Genomic DNA, 21,652 nt, shown 5'->3' with positions numbered 1-21,652 from the left:
CGCCTCTTTAGTCAGAGCTCCAGGTAAATCCTGTTTGTTGGTAAATATCAGCTGTATTGCACCAGCTAACCTCTGCAGGGAGGAAAAGAAAAAAGGACGAGACAATATCAGACATAATAAAATGCAAAGGAGCAGCTTGATGCTCCTCAACTTGAAAATCACAAGACTGGGATTTCACACTGGTGTCTGAGTGTGCACTGGTTCAGAAACTTACAGAAAATAGACTAATGAGAAACCGTTAACTATTTGCTAATAGAGTAAAGATGTCTGAGCATTCGGTGTCATATTGAAGGAGATGTGTTACCTTGTTGGTATGCACACAGCTAACCAGTCTCCACCACTTTCATGTTTTCATAAACTCAATACTAAGATACTGCAAGCTTCACATATTACACTGGTACCTTTGTGTAGATTATTCAAAAAATAATCCCTGAACCCCATAAGGTTCCTTCAACAGTGTCTTGATCACAGCGGTTGAGACTTGCAGGAAACAATATAATAATAATAAAAATTATAATTAGTATAATAATAATAATGATAATAATATATACATTTATATATATATAAACAGTGGTGGCCAAAATTATTAGAACACTTGGCATATTTAAGAGGTTTCAGTTGTTTTAGTTGTATTGGCCATTAAAATACCCATTGAACGAATTAAATATCTACAAAGTCATCAATTATGCTCTATAAACAATAGAATAGAGCCATCATAAGGAGATTTAGGTCATTTTCCTTACAAAAAACAGCTAGGCCTATTTCACTGTCAATGTAACACAATCATGTTCCTTCACAGATGCCAAATTACTTGTGTAATCATTTTCAGGTGTGATCGTGGTTAAATTGCTGGTGATGCAAGAGCCTATCCTGCTCATTAAGTGATTGGTAACACCAGGGTTTTGTCACAGAGGCCACACCACCAATTGGTATAAATTCAAAGCCTCTAGAAGTAGTCTTGAAGCATATGCTGCTCTTTGAACATGGCTAAGGTGAAGAAGGAGCTAACGAGTGAGCAACGGGCTCGAATTATGTCGTTGTCCCCCTCAGGAGGCAGATTAAGTTTAAATTTAAGAGACCACATTGTTTTCTGACAGGTGCACGTTTCTTGTAAGGTTTTGCTAAATATTCAAATTAAATTGCAGATGTAGTTCCATCTGTCTAACCCTGATTTTCTTTGCAGGTTGGCTGGCTAGGTCTTCGAAGCAGTTGGAAAGCCCATTGTGGTGAGAATCTATTTTCTATTTAATTACAAGTGATCAGAGTTGTGTTTTTAAACATGATGATTAAACCTAAAGACAAGCATATGCCTGACTAAAGTGATGCCATCTTTTAATCTGATTACCCTGAGTTTATGGAGAACCATGTTGAATTCCAAAGCATGCAGTGTACTGACCGGTGTTTTCTGGATCAACAGCCTCTTCTAGCGGAAACCTTGGATTGGAAACATGCAGAGGATTCACAATGGAGTCTTTCGGTGTGTATTTTTCTGTCACCTGCCCCTTACTATGAAGATGATGCAGTTCCAATGATGATGAACTTAGCTCACTTTGAACCAATGTGAAACGACACGAACAACTGAGAAACTGCATCTTTTTAAAAACTTTTCTTTCATGACTTTGTTACTTTGAATTCTGCAACATGATTTAAATAATGGCTATAAACAGTCTACATGCAGTCTGTAACTTTAAAACAAAGCAGTAGTTTTTACTTTAGATCCTTGTTATTGAACGTTGTCTTGCATCAACAGATGATTCGGTGACGCTTCAGCATCTCGATTGGTGTGTTCCCATTGTCGGTAAGATGTTAAGTCATCACTATAGAATCTCTACATATTGGACATGGGCCCAGACCGACTGAAAATGATGAGATACATTTGGAATCTCATTCGTCTGAACTGCTGTTGAGAAATGGAATATCTGACACTTATGAAGGTCAATGTTTTGCAGCATAAAACATCACAATTCTGTACCTCGACCTTAAACGTGTTGTCTGTCTGTTACAGGTTCTGATGAAGAAAGTTCCCTCATTGAGCGAGGTGAGTCTGTCCTCTGAAAAGTGTGAAAAGGCAGGTTCACTTTTGTGTGTCAGTCAAATACTAAGATGGCTATTAAACAATCACATTTTTAGGTTGGAATATTAAAATCTGTTTATTTGCTGTGAGCCTCAACGGCTTAATCTAGTGACGGAGCAATCTTGTGTGAAGTTTGGATGTAAGCAGATAATTCTGAATCTTTATTTCATGTTAGGATGAAGCCAACATTGAACAGATCTGAGTGATGACCAAGCCCGTCCCAGATGTAAGTGTCTTATCTGTGCTGTCACTTATGATGAGTAGAAGTGATGAGTTTCTGTTACCGCCCCAGTCTGAAAATTCATGACTGATTGGTTTCTCTGATCAAAGCTTTAAACAGTATCAAACTTTAAGTTGTTGGTTTTTTTATCTATCAATTTCTAAGCTTTTTCTTATTTTGCAGAGTCTGGATCGAACCTGGGCCTGGAAGGATCTGCCAGGTGTTCTGCCTTCAAAATCAAATCCGTAGAACTAAAGGGTTTCTCTCCTGTATGAATCCTCATTGTGTATTTAGATTTGCCCCTTTGGTAAAATCTTTTACCACACTTGGAACAAAATCTCTGGAGTTATAAAAAATCCTCTACAGCTCAGAATTGTATTCAGGTGTCTTGTAAAAATCCAGCACTTCCCAATAAAATAACTCAACTAACTTTAGTTTTTTTTATTTGGGAGAAATTCAATAGTCTCCTGATGTGAAATGTTGACGCATGTTTTGTGTCAGAAAAAGGCAGTTCTATGTTGGACCTCCATCAGCCCGGCCTTAGATAAAGGAACTATAATTCAAATCCAAGTTGTCTGAGGTGTTGAACATTCATTACTGTCAATTTAAATCTTGTAATAAAATGTTAGTTTTGGTGGTAGAATTACTTAGTATATCTGCATTGTTCTTTAAATAAGCAAGGATCAGCCTATATTAAACTAAAAAAGGCTTCAGTGCTGGTATACCTCTGTGCAGGGTTCCTACGTCATGGAATTGTTAAATGTTTCTGTTTAAAATAATTCATATGCTTTTTAAAGAAATGTGCTCAAAATATAAGCAGGAATACGCTCTTACTAATTAAGAAGTCGGTGGGGAGGCAGGCGTGATAATGCACAATGCCAGGGAAACTATCACCATGCTTGGCTACAAATGGAGAAGTTCACGCCATGGGTTATAACAGACAAAGACCTCAAACTGTTCTCATTTAAGGTCTGCTTTGGAATTGTCATTGTATGCTTAAATACCACTGTCACTTTTTCATGTATAGTTTTGCAATATTTAGACTTGGAAATCCATTCGTCAAAATGTATGAACCCTGTCTGTGGCTACTTGACTTTACCTTAAAATTATGAAGTGAAAATTGACATGGGACTTAAATGTTACAACAAAAACCCAGCATCTGTAATATGGATTCATGAAGAGCTTCCATATCAGATATTCAGTTTGTCCAGGTGTATTGAAGCCACTGTTAAATGTTGAGCTTATTTGGACAGAATGTGATTCATTTTATGAACTATAAAATCAAATGGTCAAAGTGAAATGTAGATCTGTTCACCGGGGATGTTGGTTGTGGTTACAATCAGCTACACAAACATGAGTTAAACAATGAAATCGACACTGAGGTTGTGGCAGTGAAGTGGACGACCCCTTGAAAGAGACTCAAAACAGAATGAGCTGTACAGTGCATAAGTTATCTTTATTGTGTAGATAACATGTGAGGCACCAACTTAGTATAAAAGGGTCATTACATTACTTAAATTATATAATACATTTCCTCCAGGTGTCTATATCTAGATCATTTGTTCGATTTGAGAGTCTCCTTTTTTTTACACTCCTGCTTTTCTTAACCCTACTGGCATTCTGGAGTCATGTCAGTCATCACCAAACGCAGGAGGCCACTGTGGTTTAATTGTGTCCCTGGTTTATAAACACACATTAGTCAGCAGTGAAGATTCTCGCAGCGATATCGTCTAACAGCCAGTCCACTCCCGTTAACAGGTTCTCTCCCGTCACCGCGCTGCAACTAACGATGCACCAGTGATGGCTTTTAATCTCGTCCAGAGCCAGAGCCTGCAGGAACAAAGTGACCACATAGTTTATGAACCCGCTAATTCTAGACAAATTAAGTAATATGACAAAAAAACAGCACTAATAAAACTGTAGAGAGTTACACAAGTAGAACACAGCTAGGGATCCATTCAATGTAAGTGTAAATGTCACCTCTTGAATCGCCTCTTTAGTCAGAGCTCCAGGTAAATCCTGTTTGTTGGCAAATATCAGCAGTGTTGCACCAGCTAACCTCTGCAGGGAGGAAAAGAAAAAAGGACGAGAACACTATCAGACATAATAAAATGCAAAGGAGCAGCTTGATGCTCCTCAACTTGAAAATAACAAGACTGGGATTTCGCACTGGTGTCTGAGTGTGCACTGGTTCAGAAGCTTTCAGAAAATAGACTAATGAGAAACCGTTAACTATCTGCTAATAGAGTAAAGATGTCTGAGCATTCGGTGTCATATTGAAGGAGATGTGTTACCTTGTTGGTATGCACACAGCTAACCAGTCTCCACCACTTTCATGATTTCATAAACTCAATACTAAAATGCTGCAAGCTTCACATATATTACACTGATTCCTTTGTGTAGATTATTCAAAAAATAATCCCTGAACCCCATAAGGTTCCTTCAACAGTGTCTTTATCACAGCGGTTAAGACTTGCAGGAAACAATATAATAATTATAATAATAATAATAAATATATACTCATTTATATTCATATCTGTATATGAGAGTGAAGGGCTTTTCATTAGTTCATACCTGGACCCAGATAACGGGGAGAAATTGATGGACACATTATCCATTAAAAAATGTTTTTTTACAATTTTGTAGATTTAGTAAACTTTAAGACATTGTTATTCCTTGTACAGGGCTTTTATGGGAACAGTCTTAGGTGCTTTGTTAGATTTTTCAACTTCGGCCGATACCCTCTTGTAACACCAGTATTATTTACTTCACCTCTTCCTTTAGCAGTTTACTGAGCTCCTGTCCGCAGTCCTGCAGTCGGAGTCTGTCGGCGCTGTCCACCACCCACAGCAGCCCGTCTGTGCTCTCAAAGTAGTTCCTCCAGTAGGAACGCAGCGACTTCTGACCTCCCACATCCCAGAAATTCAGTTTGAACCTAGAAAACACATGCAGAAGAGAACATGAGGACTTTATAGTAAGACTAGAAAAAGATATCCTGATAAAATTAACAAGGAATTTTGTGCAGAGCAACTGATTCTTAACCACACTAGTACATATCCGTTCCCCCTGTGTTATGGTCCAGCAATGATGTGTGATAGTCCTGAGATCAGATCAAATTCGGAGGCGGTCTGGGCCACATTCTCTTGACTTTGTGAACTTGAATATGGTTTTGTTGTAGTCTCCTTTACACAGCTAATCATCAAAATTAAGGGGGTTCTCATGAAATTGTTGCCAACTGTGGATCCATCTATTCGGAGGTTCTCAGGGGCCCCCTCATGGCTAGGGGCTCCAGGCAAATGCTTGCCTTGTCCACCCTGTGTATGAGGGACTTTCGAGAGACACATGTTTTAAGAAGTGCACATCTTTGTGCAACAAATTATTTAAGCTATAGGCCTTTTCCCCAGCAGACGTTTCAACTTGTCAGGAAGTGATCCAGTGCTTTGTGGCAGTGTCACAGAACGATCAATATTCTGAAGTGACATAGTAACGGTAGTTTGTGCAATGTGTGATGTATGGAAGGTGCCTGAAGAATGACTGTAGAATGACGCCCTGCTATGATCCTGCTGAGTGTGTGTGTGTGTGTTACCCTCGGTGCTCCAGTGTCTTGATGTTGAAGCCCAGCGTGGGGGAGATGGTGCTCACGTCCTCGCCGTTGAACTTCTTCAGGATGGTCGTTTTCCCCGCGTTGTCCAGACCTCTGAACCAGCCACGTTAAAGAGGACAATAACAACAATAACACACACACGTGACGTAGAGGACTCACTCTTAGCTCACAGCTAGCGTGTAGCATGTAGGATGATACAGCACAAAACGTACGCAACGAACTCCACACACAGCGGAGCCACTGACTATCATACCGAACATCAGGCGGATGTGAACCACCGCCGGCGATGCTGACGTTTTTGACGCAAATGAAGCTGCGCTAACGTTGTCGTATGGATGCTAAGATGTTAGCTGCTTAGCTAGACAACCCGTTAGAGACAGGATACAATATCAGGAGCCGCATCTCCCGCTCCTTCTGCTTCAGCTTCTTCAGAATCGTCAGTAAACCCATCTTAGACTCGTCTGCTGTTTGTATTATGATAACTTAGCTTTGACGTGAAAGATGGTCGGCACTAAAGTAAGTGAGGCAAGCTACAATCGTGGCAGCAGTAGCTCGTAGATGCACTTCCGCTGTCAACCCAAACTGCCACTGAGTGTAAAGGCAGCTGCCTTTGATGCCACGCTGTTTGGAGGCAGCTGTCTGAGAGCAACTAAAGCTGCGTGTGATTTATTCAATGAGATACCGTTCTATGAAAATGTATTTGTAAAGCAATGCTATAGAGGCTTCTAAGTTGCTAAGCTCGCTTTATTGAATGACCGTGTCTCACAACAAGCGTCACTTACATACGTCACTTACATGCGTCCGCAACTCCCGTATAACCACGGTTAACGCGCAAGCGCTTTAAACTACCGCATATGACAGTATTGGATTGTTTTTTAGCTCTCTAGGGGGTTGGACTCAAAATTAATCAAGAAAGGCTCCACATCTATCAGATCCATAAGCCTGATCTCGGTGTCTATGGTGCACAGAGATGCCACTGCTCATGTCGAGATGTATTGACTACAACTGTACCAAAGTACTGTAGATGGAAATACTACAAAGAAAGTTTTTTAGTAACGGTAGGATCAAGCACAATCTCCATTTACATGTATGTTCTCTCTAGGCTGAATACATGTATTCATTGTTTTTGTGTTACAAGACAGCAAAGAGAGACACACAAACATTTACTTTCCAATTGCATATAAAACATTTAAAGATTTATTTACTATCAGAAGTTGACTTTGGCCCAAATGTTTTTTCCTTATGAGACGGGATCTGATAGGCATTCTATACACTAACATCCATAAAAACATGTAAAATAGACTTATTATTACTCTGTAAACTTTAAAATATTTTTATGAGTTATGAACTTCTGTGGTGTAAAAGCATCAGAGCATATACAAGACAAATGACAAAGGAAGCTGTACATTACAAACATCTACTGACCTTTTACTTTTTAACCAAGTTTCATTCTCATGTCTTCAGTCTTTTTAGGAATTCAGTTAACTGACACCATGGACAGCAATATTGCAATACTGATACAGGCTGACAGCTAACTGCTACCCCCCCCCCCCCCCTACTTACTAGTAAATTCAAGTACATCTCCACCAATGTTACAGAGTACAACTTCAAATATATTAAAAAAAGGCTTTTGACAATAGATGGACATTCAAACTGCGAAAAAAATCACCTTTTATTCCTCAATGTTTGAGTATTTTTTGCAAATGCAGATCATAATAACTAAATAAAAGCATTAAATTAAAGCATTGTCTATTGTAATGACATATTGTGTCAGTGATGGTTAATGTTAATAATGGAACCTTAAAAAGAGCTAGAGAGCTACTAACCCTAACCCATCATTTCAGACAGAGGAGTAAAGTCAAAGCATATTTGAGTCTTTTTATGTAACTCATTGAAATTAAAGCAAGGTTCCAGTTTTAGTCATTAAGCATCATATTCCATTGAATTCACTGTCAAGTCCTGCCACATTTGTGTGTACCAGATTGTAACAGCTCAACTCTCTATCAACATCTCAAAACAATGCCTGGATAAAGGTCATTACACAGAAAGTCACACCCTTCCTGTTGGCACCAGAAACTGGTTACATCACTTTGGCAGTTTTGCGTGAATTGCCCCGAGACTGTTATGTGGATCTGAAAGTAAAATTGACTTAGGCTATAGTCTTTTATAATACAAATACTAACACACCTTGAAATATTCTGTCCTGCTAGACCTAAAGCAGCTTAACTTCAGACAAGTGAAGAAAAACATCTTCCACTCATTTAGCAGATTGATGGAAACAAACAATACATTCAAAAGGCGATCTGATTTGCATATCTGCAGAAAAAGACCAGATATTGAATGAGATAAAGAAATGCACAATAGGCTAAAAAAATATACCTATGGAGGCGCTCAGAACAATAACAAGATGACATTCCTAAACTAAGTTTAAATCTCAGGGAATAAGTCTCAAATAGAGGTGGTTACCCTCAAATCCGATGGGAGCAGAGGCAAATGCCCCCAAACAGCTGTGGCAACTGACAGCTGCCTCAAATCGCTGCAACTGCCTTTACAAATCGACGAGCTGCCGCTGCCATGATTTGAGCTTCCTGTCTCTCCAGGAATGGCTCCGCTGCAACTAAGCAACGGTGTTTCCCGTATCCTAGCAACAGTGGACTTTTTCAAACAAAACTTTATTAACCAATGATGCAGGAAAGGTGACATAAACGGTTACCAGAACCAGCCAGAAACTCGGCTACTTGTGTTTATTTTAATTCAATAATATGTAAACATTATTATATTATAATATATAAAATTCCTTCTTTAGGGTAAGGGTCCTATACAAGTCCCCCTACTTCTCTATCTTAGTAATTTAACTTGCAATGGAGTATTTTTACTTTACAGTCTTGGTACTTTTACTTATTATTGAGTATTTCTACTTCACTGTCATAGTACTTTTACTTATAATAGAATATGACTGGAACACACACTGTCAATGAATCTCACGAACCAAGAAACCATTGTTTTAAAACAAACATATTCAATCATATGAACTAGTTAAGAACACACATACTGTGGATGGAACACACTTTAACCTTAAAATGACATTAAGGACATGAAAAAAGGATAAATAAGGTATAGGTATTTATTCTATTAGGCATAAATCAAATCAGTAGAAACAAGATATATAAACAAAAATCTTTTGTGTTATTAAGTTACATTTTCTAGGGACATAAAAAGTGTTAATACACTATTTACAACAGTGAACTATGAATATGAATATGAATATCTGCTGATAAATCCTTATAAAGCTTTTGTTGCAAAGGTTGCAACTGAATAATTTCTCTCCTTTATGAATCCTCACATGTCTAGCACAATAGGACTGAATCTTAAATCTTTTACCACACTCAGATCAACTAAACGGTTTCCCTCTTGTATGACTCATCATATGTGAATTTAGATTGCTCCTTCGGCTAAATCTCTTACCACACTCAGAGCAACTAAACGGTTTCTCTCCTGTATGACTCCTCATATGTCTTGTTAAATCGGACTTACTGCTCATTCTTTTATTACACTCAGAGCAACTAAAGGGTTTCTCTCCTGTATGACTCCTCATATGTACACTTAGATTGCACTTATGGCTAAATCCTTTACCACACTCAGGGCAACTAAACGGTTTCTCTCCTGTATGAGTCCTCATATGTGTATTTAGATGGCCCCCTGTGTTAAATCTTTTACCACACTCAGCGCAACTAAACGGTTTCTCTCCTGTATGAGTCCTCATATGTGTATTTAGATGGCCCCTTTGGGTAAATCTTTTACCACACTCAGAGCAATTTATTGGGTTCTCTCCTGTATGAATCCTCATATGTATATTTACATTGTCCCTGGTGTTAAATATTTCCCCACAATCAGAGCAACTAATGTTTTTCTCTCCTGTATGACTCCTCATATGTGTATTTAGACTGCTCCTTTGGCTAAATCTTTTACCACAATCAGAGCAACTAAACGGTTTCTCCCCTGTATGAATCCTCATATGTATATTTAGATGGCCCCTTGTGTTAAATCCTTTACCACACTCAGAGCAACTAAACGGTTTTTTGTCTGTCTTACATCCCATATCACTTAGAGGCTGTTTGATATTTGTTGTATTTAAACCAGTCTGAGTTTCCCTGGTCTCCATCCAATCATCCTCACTGTCTTCAGTCTCTGAAGAGTCTTCAGTCTTGTCCTCGGGACCTGGTTGTAAACGTCCATCAGGACCTGAGTTCCAGGCTGATTCTGGCCCTCCACAGTCCACTCTGTTCTCCTTCGTCTCACTCGGATGAAGCTTTGACGATTTAGGTTTCTCTTCATCTTCTTCACTCTTCAAAGCGACAGGAGTCAATGTGAACTTGATATCAGCCTCCTCCTGTCCTTGAAGCTGCTGTCCATCCTGATTGGTCCACGGTTCCTCCTGTTCAACTTCAATGTGGGGGGACTCTGAGTCTTCCTGGTCCACAAGGGGGCTCCACTGCTGCTGCTCAGGGGGAACCTCTTCTTTATTCACCATCAGTTGCAGGATGTCTGCAGGACACACTGAAACACAAATACACACGTTTATCATTTCAGAGATGTTGAGGTCGTTTACAATTGGTGTTACGCCGCAGCTCGTAAAGGAAGCAGCTTAAAACAAAGGGTTACTGGTAAAAAAGTTTTTCATTTCGAGGCCAAATAAACCAATTAGGTCACTTACAGAGGAGAACAGGGTGAGGGGAAATTAGTTAGTTGGTTAAGCTGCTTTCAGACAAGACCTGTGGGTAAAATTCTGAGAAATGTGTCCAGACTTTCTGTTTCAGACATGAGCAGCAGGTTTTCTGCACAGACTCGTTCACAACAGCATCAAATCCTCCTCATTATTCAGGTGAGAGGTGGAGCAGCCGGGTGCAGCAGACAGAGACAGGAAGTGGTGTATTAACTCCGCTGCTCGAACTAATGCTAACTAACATTAGCCTGTTAGCGGTTCCTCTAGGGACTGACCTGCTATGTGCAGCCGGACTACGGTCTTCATCACGGCATCGAGCAGCCTCCTCTGGCGGCAGATCTCTAGCTCGGACTGCTCCACTCGGTCTTCGTACTTGGCCACGGTTTCCTCAAGCACTGCGAGGATCTCCTCAGCAGCCGCCGTTAGCCGCTCGGTGAGCATCGTTCTCAGCGCCGGGACTTGAGCCTTTCCTCCTCCGTTCTCCACCTGCAGCAGAAAGTCCTCAGCGGCAGCGCTGATCCGCTCATGTACCGACACCCGCAGCAACTGCACGGCGGACATGTTCCTCCTTTATGAGCACTTTGTGTCTCGGAGCTAACAAAGGGAGCCAGCGGCAGTAAGAAAGAGACTTTCCACATTACATGTTTAAATAAAGAAAGATTTTGAATACCATATTGTAATCTAACAGCTAGAAATGATGTGTACATCACAAAAATTACATAGGATACGCTTTACAAAAGCTTGTGCACCCCTATGGGCTTCATGCACACCACTTTGGGAATCCCTGATGTAGCTTAATACAAATGACCAAGTGAACCTCACCTCAAAGGATTTAAATGCTTTTCCTTTTTAGTAGGAGATGCACTTGACAATTCTGACACCGATCAGGCCTCATCCACTGAAAATTACAATGAGGCCGTCGAAGAAATGAAGCAGCATGTACCAGGCAGAGACTGTTTCAGATGGAGCAGACACTACCTTAAACACTCCTGTGATGTTGTTGAACACTATGAAGAGGGGATATCTGATGATCGCTTATGACATATAAGCGATCAAGACTATACCCCATCCTTTGATTAGTCCTTTGAAGATGTGATCAGAGACCATCAAAGGATGTCATAAGCTATTCAGACTATACCCCATCCTTTGATGAGTCCTTTGAAGATGTGTTCAAAGACCATCCAGCAACTCAAGGAGATCAGTCACACACAGAAATAACTCTTATGTTACATAATTGACAGACATTGTTATTAGTCTGTCAATATTAATCTATTATCATAACCTTTTGAGTGAAATTATGAATAAATAATATATATTTAATATTTGGTTAATTTTTTTGATTTATCTGAAAAACCGAAAGCGTATCACTTTCATTATTTAGTAATTTAACTCTTTTCTGTCTTTTCAAACACTATTTATCTACAGTTTTTGTCTAAACTTTTCCACATTACATGATCAAATTAAGAAAGATTTGAATTCCGTATTGTAATCTAACAGCACAACAGCTTGTGCACCCCTAGGGCTGCATGCACACCACTTTATGAATCCCTGATGCAGCTTAATACAAGTGACCACGAGGCAATTAATATTTTCCAGAATGATCACACATTTGTGACTCTACACCTCAAAGCATTGAACAGCCAGTGCTCTTTTTTTTACAGCATCCAATTTTTACATTTTACTATTTGAGAAAAATAAAGACTCTTTCAGGTCTCAAATCTACAATACAGTTAAACTGTATTCATCTACTACTAATTTCCATTTTGATATTTGTTTTCCTTGTTTGTCTTTTTCTCTAACCCATAAGAAATACAATGATATTGTATTGAAATACGTTGATGTGAAATACTTCAATGACCATCAATACAGGCCTGATGAGTGAGTGAGTGTATGTGTGTTTGTGTGTGTGTGTGTGTGTGTGTGTGTGTGTGTGTGTATTAGAGCCCAGATTGAACTGCAGATTGCAAGCTTTATGGTTTTATAAACATTTTATGTTCAGGCTGTCCCTCAAGTGTCATTAGGCGGACAATGGCGCCCATATGAATACCGTCATCTTTCATTTTAATGGCATTTTATGAAATTCATCCACTTCAGCCCTGTCTGTTCTAACTGTGAGACACAGGAATTCATGATGCTGTTTAAATAATCATGAAAATTACACGAGTTATTCCTGTGTTTCACATCATTCCTACATAGTGTTACTGCTTCTGATTTCAGTGGTTTGACTCCAGGTGTTACTTCACATCTTTCATGATGAATTCAGCTTTGCATCCTTTTAATTCTCCCCACACAACAAACCATCAGATTGAACTGCATTATGTCAGAAGTGAAGGTGAAATCCTCAATCAACTTTTAATTTAATCTATTTCAGTTTAACAAGAAAAAAATGCAATCCAACACAGAGAAAGGAGATGGCGGACATGTTCCTCCTTTATGAGCACTTTGTGTCTCGGAGCGAACAAAGAGAGCCAGCGACAGGAAAACAGAGACTCCGAGCTCCGAGTCAGCAGCGACCCCTGTTGGACTTGAGGACGAAGAGGAAACGACAGTACTATTATTGCACAGTTGAAATAATCTGTTACAAGTACTTGTTAAACAAGTACTAAAGTATAAGCAACTAAATAAACTTAACCAGTGGTGGAAATAGAATTCGGATCATTCACTGAACTAAAAGTACAGAGACAGTAAAGTGATATTCTTTTACAAGTAAAAGTACTAAGACAGTGAAGTAGAAATACTCAATAATAAGTAAAAGTATCAAGACTGTAAAGAAAAAAATACTCAATTGCAAGTTAAATTACTAAGATAAAGAAGTAAGGGGACTTTAATAGAACGCTTACCCTAAAAAATGAATTTTATATATTATATTTTAATAATGTTTACATTTTATTGAATTCAAATAAAAAACATAAGTAGCCGAGTTTCTTTGTCTGACTGTTTTTTTTTTTTTTATCATGATATTATTTTTTTGGTCATATTGCTCAGCCCCCAGATTAAGTATATTAACTGCCTCAGACAAGGAGAGTTTAATTTTTTTGGAGAACTCTGTATAGCTCTGTATCTGTAGAAAGAAGCAACTAATTCCCGGTGCAGGGGGGAATGTCAGCAGAAAATCATTTACCTAATGATAATCAATGAAAACAATCATCAAAGAAATTTGGAAAATTATTTCTTTAAATATTTGACTCTCACTCCTGCCAGAAAACTAGTTCCGCAGCAACACAGCAGGTTATCTGCTGATCACATATGGAGTCATGCACTCTGTCAAATAATGAATGCAGCGTACATCATTTCTCTTGCAAACCCATTGCAGCTGGTGACTGGACACGGGGGCAGTGATTTCCCGGCAAAAGCGTTTCAGGAATTCCCTGCACGTGGAGGCGGGCACAGCTGTGCGCCTAATATGGTCATTAGGTTCGAGGTCTTCCTGTCACACATCACCTTTTCCCACGTATTTATCTTGATGCCTCCAAGTGCAGTCGAAAATAATCGACTGTTATGATTTGTACTGTAGTCAACCACACATTCATAATTAGAACAGGGGGCTATTAGTAGCAATTGAACGTGTGTGCTTATAAATCACGTTTCGAAACTCTAAATTGCTGCTTCAGTGTAGCGTCCCAAGCTTCAAAAGTGAAAGTAACAAGCCGCACTTGAATGCAACTCAAACCTTCGCCACCCTTAACTTGCAATGGCCAATTTCACATAAAGAGAAACTGAAAGGAGACGCAGCGTAGTGTTGCGTCAGATGCCAAACCTCCTGCGCACAAAAAGCCTCTGAGCGCACAGGGGACTGCAGCTGCTCTTCAAGCTGAACACATTCACAGAGTCACCAAGCATCCGCCAGGAACTAGACCGGCCGCCGACATTACAACTTTATTATCCTGCCCTTCAACTTTCATCCTCACTCATTCAAAAAGTCGGTCCAAGCGGCAGCAAGACGCGCAGGCTGTGCGTAATTGCCCTTATGACGCGCGGGTGAACCGGGCTGGATGTAGATCGAGATTGAAGCTATACCGGTGTAAGAGCAGCTGCGTGTGGGACGTGGGACGTGGGACGTGGGGGGGGATGAGAGATGTCCCCGTCACTCATGGACACCAGGGACGGACCCAGCAGCCCTTGCTCCCTGTCAGCTGAGGAGAGCAACAGCAACACGGCTGGATCGGTGAGTCCTCTGTCTTCTCTTCATCGATCAATCAGTCAATTAACCAATAGACTCCAATCATGTGACATCCCGTCAAAGCCACTGTTCCTAACCGTTTGTGGATATTCATGTCAAAAAAGTTGATAATTTATCTAAAGTAACCATTTGATCCTCTTTGTGATATACTTGTCATCTCTGCTCCACGCATCTCTTCTTTATGAGGGGTCAGGGTTAAATAGAGTATGAGTCATTGCCAAAAAACTGTATGCAAGGTCATTTAAGTAATAAGGTAACAATAAAATATTGCATTTAAAACATTATATAATTAAAGGCATAGTTTCTCCCTCTCAAATCAATATAACCCACCATTGTGCAACAGAAATAGTAGTTGTGTATTTTCCCCAACGACAATTTACAAACCATCACATAAAAGTGGACTAAAATGAGAGACGGGACAAAAAAATAGGTCCTTGTACTACTATTATTATTTCAGATTTAGAAATACTAACCTCACCTTATAATGTTGAGAGTGTTAGGAAAGTAAGTCTTGTGCAGTCGGGTTTTTTTGTTAAGACTTGCTGCTTTGCACCCGTCGTCTCATATGGGTAAAAAAAAAGTGCTAATTCATGCATCTAATTTATGTGTTCCTTATACAGTAGCATTGGTCACAGTTGTTTTGCATAATATGCACTTTCAGTTTGATGACAAATCTCTTGTTCCTAAACAGATTTAAAGCATTTACTGTAAGTTTACTGTTAACAGAAGTTTTGATACCAAGAAAATGATCTGTGCTTCTGCTTTAGATCCAGAAACAACGCCCACTCCAAAAATAAAAATACACAAGTAATGGAAGACATGTTTAGATGCAGTCTCCTTTAGAATATTACATTTTAAGAGAAAAGCTCTATTGGATCAAGTTCCTCTCCATCCATGTCCAGATCTGCTTTTTCTTTATTGACCTGCTTGAACTGAGCGACAACCTCACATGTGATTAGTTTGTCTCGTGACCTTATGAACCATGAAACTTTACAGAATAGACGTGCTCTTGAAAAGCCTTAAGAGAAGTATGCACTGAAACACACAGTAAGTGTCATTACTGTAATGGTTGTGGTCTCCTGTGTGTGCATGACTCTTTACAGGACAGAGAAGGAGACGGACAACAGGTGGGAAAAACCGGGGGGAAAAGACGAGAGAAGAACAGAAACGCGGCCAGGAAGACCCGCCGAAAGCAAACAGAGAGAGCTGACGAACTTCACGAGGTTCGAGACTCTTTCTCTTTTCGTTCCGTCCTTACACCATCACCTGGTGACTCTATTGTCCTCTCAGTCACAATCACACAGGCTTTGTGTCACCAGAGTGTGTGTCTGTCTTGTGTAATCAGTCAGCATGCTCACAGCCGTTTCTTGTAAATAGCTGGCCTTAAGAGAAAGACTTTCACTCTGGCCCTCCCTTTTCTACCCTATACACACGCGCACACACACACACACACACACACACACACACACACACACACACACACACACACACACACACACACACACACACACACACACACACACACACACACACACACACACACGCATACCTTAAAGTGGAATGATTTATGTTACTTCACCTTACTTGCTTTTTGCCCCCAGGCACACAACTGTTTTTCACAAATGGATTTTATTTGAATCAGTTTAATAACTTTTTAAAAACTGGGTTTCATTTAAAAAAAAATTCAAAGTTCATTCGAAACACATTCAAAACTAAAAATTCATAATTATTTTATTGTCATAGATATTGAAGATATTGTCATGGTCACCTTCTCGTAAACCTAATATATGTCTGGAGTCTTATCCTCATCTCAACAACTGAAAAATCAAATGTGGACAAGACATTGAATATCTCTTTTACATTCGAAGTTGTTTAGTACAGTTGTTTCTACAATCTTTCACTTTCTATTTGCTCTTCTCTTATCAGTTCTGCTGTGTGACCTGATGTTAGGTTTGCGAATCATGGTTGCTGCAAGTTTGATTTATAAACAGTAGAGAGTGTCAGGAGTGCATGGTTTAAACAGCCAGCATACACACACATATACATATATGTATATATACTGCTACTTTGCTCCTTGACCTTCAAGGGGACATAAGGGGTAACGTGTCAGTGCTTTTATTTTTAAGTATATAACATTTTAAACCTCACCTCCCCCAACCAAACTAAAAAGTAAAAACAACATGTCAGATCAACAATTCTCAAAGGTGGTTTCTGTCATTTTAGGTAGTTCTTATTAAATATGTTCAAGTTTGAATCTTTCCAGTAAGTTTGGTTTCAATTCGTTATATGGTATGAAAACAGGGTTCATAAAGCAGATGATGCCTGGCCTAAGTCTGAACCTCAAAGGAGAACTGAAATGTTGCTCTGAAGTGACAGCACTGCCAGTTCACCAGGGAATCACCCTTCCTGCTCACTTCAGCACCCACTCCCTCTCCCCTCATGCTGAACTGGCAGTGCTGTCACTTAGGCGCAACATTTCAGTTCTCCTTTGAGGTTCAGACTTAGGCCAGGCATCATCTGCTTTATGGCTGTTGTACGTTATATTGCAGCCCTCCAGAAGACGCTTGAAGAAGCGTGTCATTAATGTTTCAAGGCTTTAGTGTTTTATTACAGCCTGCTGTAATATTACGTGGGAGGGATGTGATTGCGTTTGTTATTTGTCTTTTCATGTATGTCATGATTCCATTTTTATGGCCCGAGGAGGTCCAACCTGAGGAATGCTAAAAATATACCTGACTGAACTTGACTTTAACTGTTTGTCCTCTTTTTCTCCTCCTCATGTTCTTCTCTCATTTTAAGGAGCTTCAGCGTCTCGAGCAATCAAACTCCTCCCTTCAAAATGAGATCGCCGGATTGCAAAAAAACCTCCAACGCTACACAAAAGCTCTGGCACGTCATGAGCCTTACTGCTGCCTCCGAGCCTCTGCGTCCACCTCGAGAAAACACGTCTCTGCGTCCGACTCAGGTGTCTGCCAGAGCACCTCAGGCCCTCCTCCGAGGTTCGGTCCCCAGGCTACGAGCTCCCCTCTGGCTACTCCCCCTTTGGTCTCCTCCAGCCTGGGTCTTCAAGCCCATCTCTCATCCTTAGCTTCTCCTCAAACATTCTCCTTGTCTTCTGGCTTGTCTGCCAAACACGTCATCCCCTCCTACTCTGGCCCTATAACTTCTCGTTATTCTGTCCCAGATCGTCACTCTTTGTTCCGAAAAGAGCCTCCAAACACCACAAGTCCGACAGGGGTTACGCCTCTTTGCACCAGCCTACTTTCAACCTCTATTACCCCCAGCATCCTCGCCGCAGCTGCTCAGCCTCAATCTGGGCGAGACATCATCCACAGAACCTCCTCAGTGCCTGCAAATGCGTGTTTTCCTCCTCTTAATTCTGGCACATTGGATGCTTTTTTAATAAAGCAAACCTCTGTGGTGCCCCCTTATCAACATTTGGAGGTAGAATGTGGAGGTCCAGTATTCAAAGCTGGTCCCATGAATGGGCCCCAGCTTCCTCTGGGTCGGCATTGTGGAAATCCAAACAGCTCAAGTCCGCTGCTACCACCAACTCTTCAGGATCCTGCTGTTCAGTCACCTCAGGCAAACTTGGAGCTGCCTCTTGCCGCTGCCTCCTTTGGTTACAGACAACAAACATCCAATCAAGAGTCTCTGCTCTCCCTCCTCACAATCCCGAGTCCTCTGAACAGCAGCAGCAGCAGCTCCGACGCACTTGTCGGTCAGCCTTCGTCCTCGCAGCTGCTGCCGGGCAATCCCTCAAGTGACCTTTCTCTCTCTGAGCTGCTGGAGATCGATGATTGGATCCTAAGTGGAGCTAGTAATCAATAACGCTACATGTCACAAGGCAATGGAGGACCAGCATCCCTATTTCTAATTTTTGAATTAACATGTTTTCAGCTATTTAATTGAAATCTGAGGATTTAGGTTTCAGCTCTCTTCCAATAGAACTGACTGTTTAAAGCAACTACTGTATAATGCCAGGTTTTATAGACAGATTTTCACATCTGACATTCAGTTGGTTGTTATTAATGGTAACTGGCATCAGAAAATGAACCCGTCTGAGTTGTTGCTCTTAATCATCTATTTCCTCTGCTTAAAGGGAGACTTTCACATATTTATACAACTGACAGACCCAAAAAAGGCCATATTTAAAAAGCACAGGTCAAAATATTTGGATATTTAGTTCAGAAGTTCAGGTTAAGTTCCAACAATGCAATGTCTGGCATTTCCCATAATGCATCCTGTAGAATGTTTAATTAGACTTTCATTGTCTGAGAATATTAACTGTTAATTTTTTAAACCCTATGCCCTCATTTATAACACAAGCTTTCAGATATCACTGAAGCTCAAACTGAGATTAACCCTGATAAAAGCACTATCACTTGCTTTTCTCAGATTGATCAGAGCCATAGACGACAACATACAACGGTTTCCATAAGCTGTCTAATGCTCAAATTTTATAATCAAATAAAAACAATAAAAAGTCGTCTCCCATAGAACGCAGTCCAGTGCGTAAAGGAGACTCATATATTTGTTAAACAAGTTTCCTGCGGCTGCTAAATTCTCCATCTTTCCTTGACAACAGGCAACTCTTTGTTCAGTGAACGAGAAGCTTGTGAGTCCGTTGTTTTCAGGCTCAAATCCAGCAGTGGAAACTTTTTCTTAGTTTTGAATTTTGTATAAATCAAAAGTGGGCGTCATGCCTTTCAAAAAAATACTGACTCAACACTCTGAACTTTAACTTGTTATTTTAAAAAGAGGTGGAGTAAACACTTCCTCACCACTTCATGGAAAGGAGGAAATGTGCCTGCAGCTGCAATATTTAAAATATATATGATGGTGCCAATGTTAACCACACAGCCTGCGAACTGGCTGCATGTGACGTTCATCCTGATTTACCCATAGGAAAGTATATTATTTTACTCTTTTCTTTGTTTTACCTCATTGAAAATACATTCTAACATATTCAGCTGCTACTAGTAATTTATTTATGGTATATGCAATATTTCAATCCAAGACAAAATTATGTGCGTGACTTTTATTTTAATAAATGCTTTTGGTTTCTGTATTGTACATAGACTGTATATAAAGGTGGACAACACGTCACCACTTCCTCCTACTATCCAGATATGAAGCCATTTTATTCGCGGCCATCTTGCCCATTTGAAGCCAGAGAACAATTTACTCTAGAACATAAAATCTGTGTAATAATATCTACAGAAAATGACAGAAAACCTCTGTGAGAAATAATTATTTAGCATGTACTTTGATCCTGGATTTATGACCTATATTACAGCCAGCCACCAGGGGGCGATCAGGATGCTTTGGCGTCAATATTGGGGAGCCATCACGTTGTCCATCTTTATGTACAGTCAATATTATTACTTATAATTTTTATCTACTTTGCATTTAAATATATCACCATAGAGGGTGTGCAGCAGGGTTCCACAGCTAATTTGTGTCCACTAGGGGGCCCTCTAGTAGTAAAATGGTGGTTTGAAATGCAGCCATGATTTCAATTTTGGTGAGGAGACCCTTATGTGCAGTCGAATGAATGTAAAAGATCATCAGTCTGCTTTTTACAAACTAATGTGGGGGCGGCTTCATTAAGCGTGACGATGGCGGTGAGGGTAAATGAGGGGGTCACAGAGGTGGTGGCTCGCCGACGTCCTCACCCCTGAGAGTATAAACCTATGATCACTACAGTTGTAGAACTGATCATCTGCATGAGAAAAATGAGAAGAAGAAATAATTGTTCCTCTTCTTTTGTCTTCTTGCAGCTGCCTAAATCTGTTATCTCCAGCTACCAGCCAATAGATTGAAATATTTTTTAATGTGTTTTTTTTTTAACGATTGTATTATCATGATTTTGGTTTTATATATGATGGTTTATGGGATAAATCTGCTTCGTACACAATATATCTATAGTTCTATTGGAAATTGTATTCCATGTAGCAGCTTCACTAGCTTTATAGGAAGATGTTGAGTATGTATGTGTGTTATGACCTTTTTTTGTATTTCTTTTGTATTTATGTATTAATTAATATATTGATTGCATTAAAATCTAAATTGTGGTTCAATTTAAAATTCTGTTTAGTCTATAATATATTAGGATATTCCAATATTGTTTTCATACAGTTTGATGATCACTGTGTTTATATTGAAAAATGAAATAACACATTACCCTAAAGGTTTTGAGTTAAATACATTCAATAGTTTAGCTGCTTTAGATGGGTTGTTACTGGTTGTGTGGTTTTACTAAAAACTTCACACATGTGACATGAATAAAGCACAAAAGGTAAACATTATCAAAACTGACCTCCTCACAAATGACAGGGAGCTTATAAAGACATGGACTAGGGGGGGGCTGTACTTAATATTAACATTAATTAACTAACAAACTTAAGATGTGCAAACAATAATACATTATATCAAAAGAAACCTATCAACAAAGAAAGGTTTTGAGAAATCTTAAATCAAAGTCCCCCCCTCTTCAGTCTCTGATGGCCTCTTCCACTTCCTGTGGGCTCTCCTCAGGAGGGCACTCTTTGCCAGGTGTCAGTCCTTTATTATCAGGGGATCCCAGTAAGAAAAACAAAAAGGTAAGCGTTAGCAACAGCCCAAGAGACCACGTGACCAACTGTTAACTCAATTCTGTGCACCCAAAATCAGAAACAAACCCTCAAACCGAATAAAGAGTGTTAGGTGTGTTTTGTCATCATTTGAAAATGTTTGGGTGTAGAATGTGATCATATCTGCTCGTATGCATCTTAGGAGCTCACCTTAGATGGTGAACATAGTAATCATTATATACTGTATGTCAAATCAGCACCAGGCAGCTCAAATCT

General features: G+C 39.7%; 3 protein-coding genes, 1 long non-coding RNA gene and 3 other non-coding genes across 7 annotated transcripts; 5 read left to right on the top strand and 2 right to left on the bottom strand.

The window, feature by feature from the left end:
- The first annotated feature begins 1,416 nt into the window (after positions 1 to 1,416).
- Positions 1,417 to 2,723, top strand: LOC132996168 (uncharacterized). The gene is made up of 5 exons (XR_009677072.1): positions 1,417 to 1,477; positions 1,751 to 1,798; positions 2,006 to 2,038; positions 2,250 to 2,300; positions 2,478 to 2,723. It is a non-coding gene; the product is annotated as an uncharacterized LOC132996168 (long non-coding RNA).
- On the top strand, positions 1,524 to 1,587 carry LOC132996385 (small nucleolar RNA SNORD29). The gene has a single exon (XR_009677099.1). It is a non-coding gene; the product is annotated as a small nucleolar RNA SNORD29 (small nucleolar RNA).
- On the top strand, positions 1,859 to 1,928 carry LOC132996391 (small nucleolar RNA SNORD30). The gene has a single exon (XR_009677104.1). It is a non-coding gene; the product is annotated as a small nucleolar RNA SNORD30 (small nucleolar RNA).
- On the top strand, positions 2,334 to 2,404 carry LOC132996395 (small nucleolar RNA SNORD31). The gene has a single exon (XR_009677108.1). It is a non-coding gene; the product is annotated as a small nucleolar RNA SNORD31 (small nucleolar RNA).
- A 1,008-nt stretch (positions 2,724 to 3,731) lies between the features above and the next one.
- arl2 (ADP-ribosylation factor-like 2) lies at positions 3,732 to 6,676 on the bottom strand. Its single transcript, XM_061066044.1, has 5 exons — positions 6,284 to 6,676; positions 5,881 to 5,991; positions 5,067 to 5,229; positions 4,275 to 4,355; positions 3,732 to 4,124 (listed from the first exon to the last, which is right to left on the bottom strand). The coding sequence occupies exons 1-5, from the start codon at positions 6,346 to 6,348 to the stop codon at positions 3,990 to 3,992; spliced, it is 555 nt and encodes a 184-aa protein (XP_060922027.1). The 5' UTR covers positions 6,349 to 6,676; the 3' UTR covers positions 3,732 to 3,989.
- A 2,561-nt stretch (positions 6,677 to 9,237) lies between these two features.
- LOC133028798 (gastrula zinc finger protein XlCGF8.2DB-like) lies at positions 9,238 to 11,182 on the bottom strand. Its single transcript, XM_061095832.1, has 4 exons — positions 10,878 to 11,182; positions 9,832 to 9,965; positions 9,364 to 9,747; positions 9,238 to 9,245 (listed from the first exon to the last, which is right to left on the bottom strand). Exons 1-4 carry the CDS (start codon positions 11,180 to 11,182, stop codon positions 9,238 to 9,240), a joined length of 831 nt encoding a protein of 276 aa, XP_060951815.1.
- Positions 11,183 to 14,476: 3,294 nt separating this feature from the next.
- batf2 (basic leucine zipper ATF-like transcription factor 2) lies at positions 14,477 to 20,803 on the top strand. Its single transcript, XM_061066080.1, has 3 exons — positions 14,477 to 14,786; positions 15,905 to 16,024; positions 17,601 to 20,803. The coding sequence occupies exons 1-3, from the start codon at positions 14,697 to 14,699 to the stop codon at positions 18,630 to 18,632; spliced, it is 1,242 nt and encodes a 413-aa protein (XP_060922063.1). The 5' UTR covers positions 14,477 to 14,696; the 3' UTR covers positions 18,633 to 20,803.
- The last annotated feature ends 849 nt before the right edge of the window (positions 20,804 to 21,652 follow it).

This window comes from Limanda limanda, chromosome 22 (genome assembly GCF_963576545.1).
Source record: "Limanda limanda chromosome 22, fLimLim1.1, whole genome shotgun sequence".
Classification (NCBI taxonomy): Eukaryota; Metazoa; Chordata; class Actinopteri; order Pleuronectiformes; family Pleuronectidae; genus Limanda; species Limanda limanda.
Note: the sequence above shows the minus strand (reverse complement) of the source record. Positions and strands in the feature narration are given on the sequence as shown.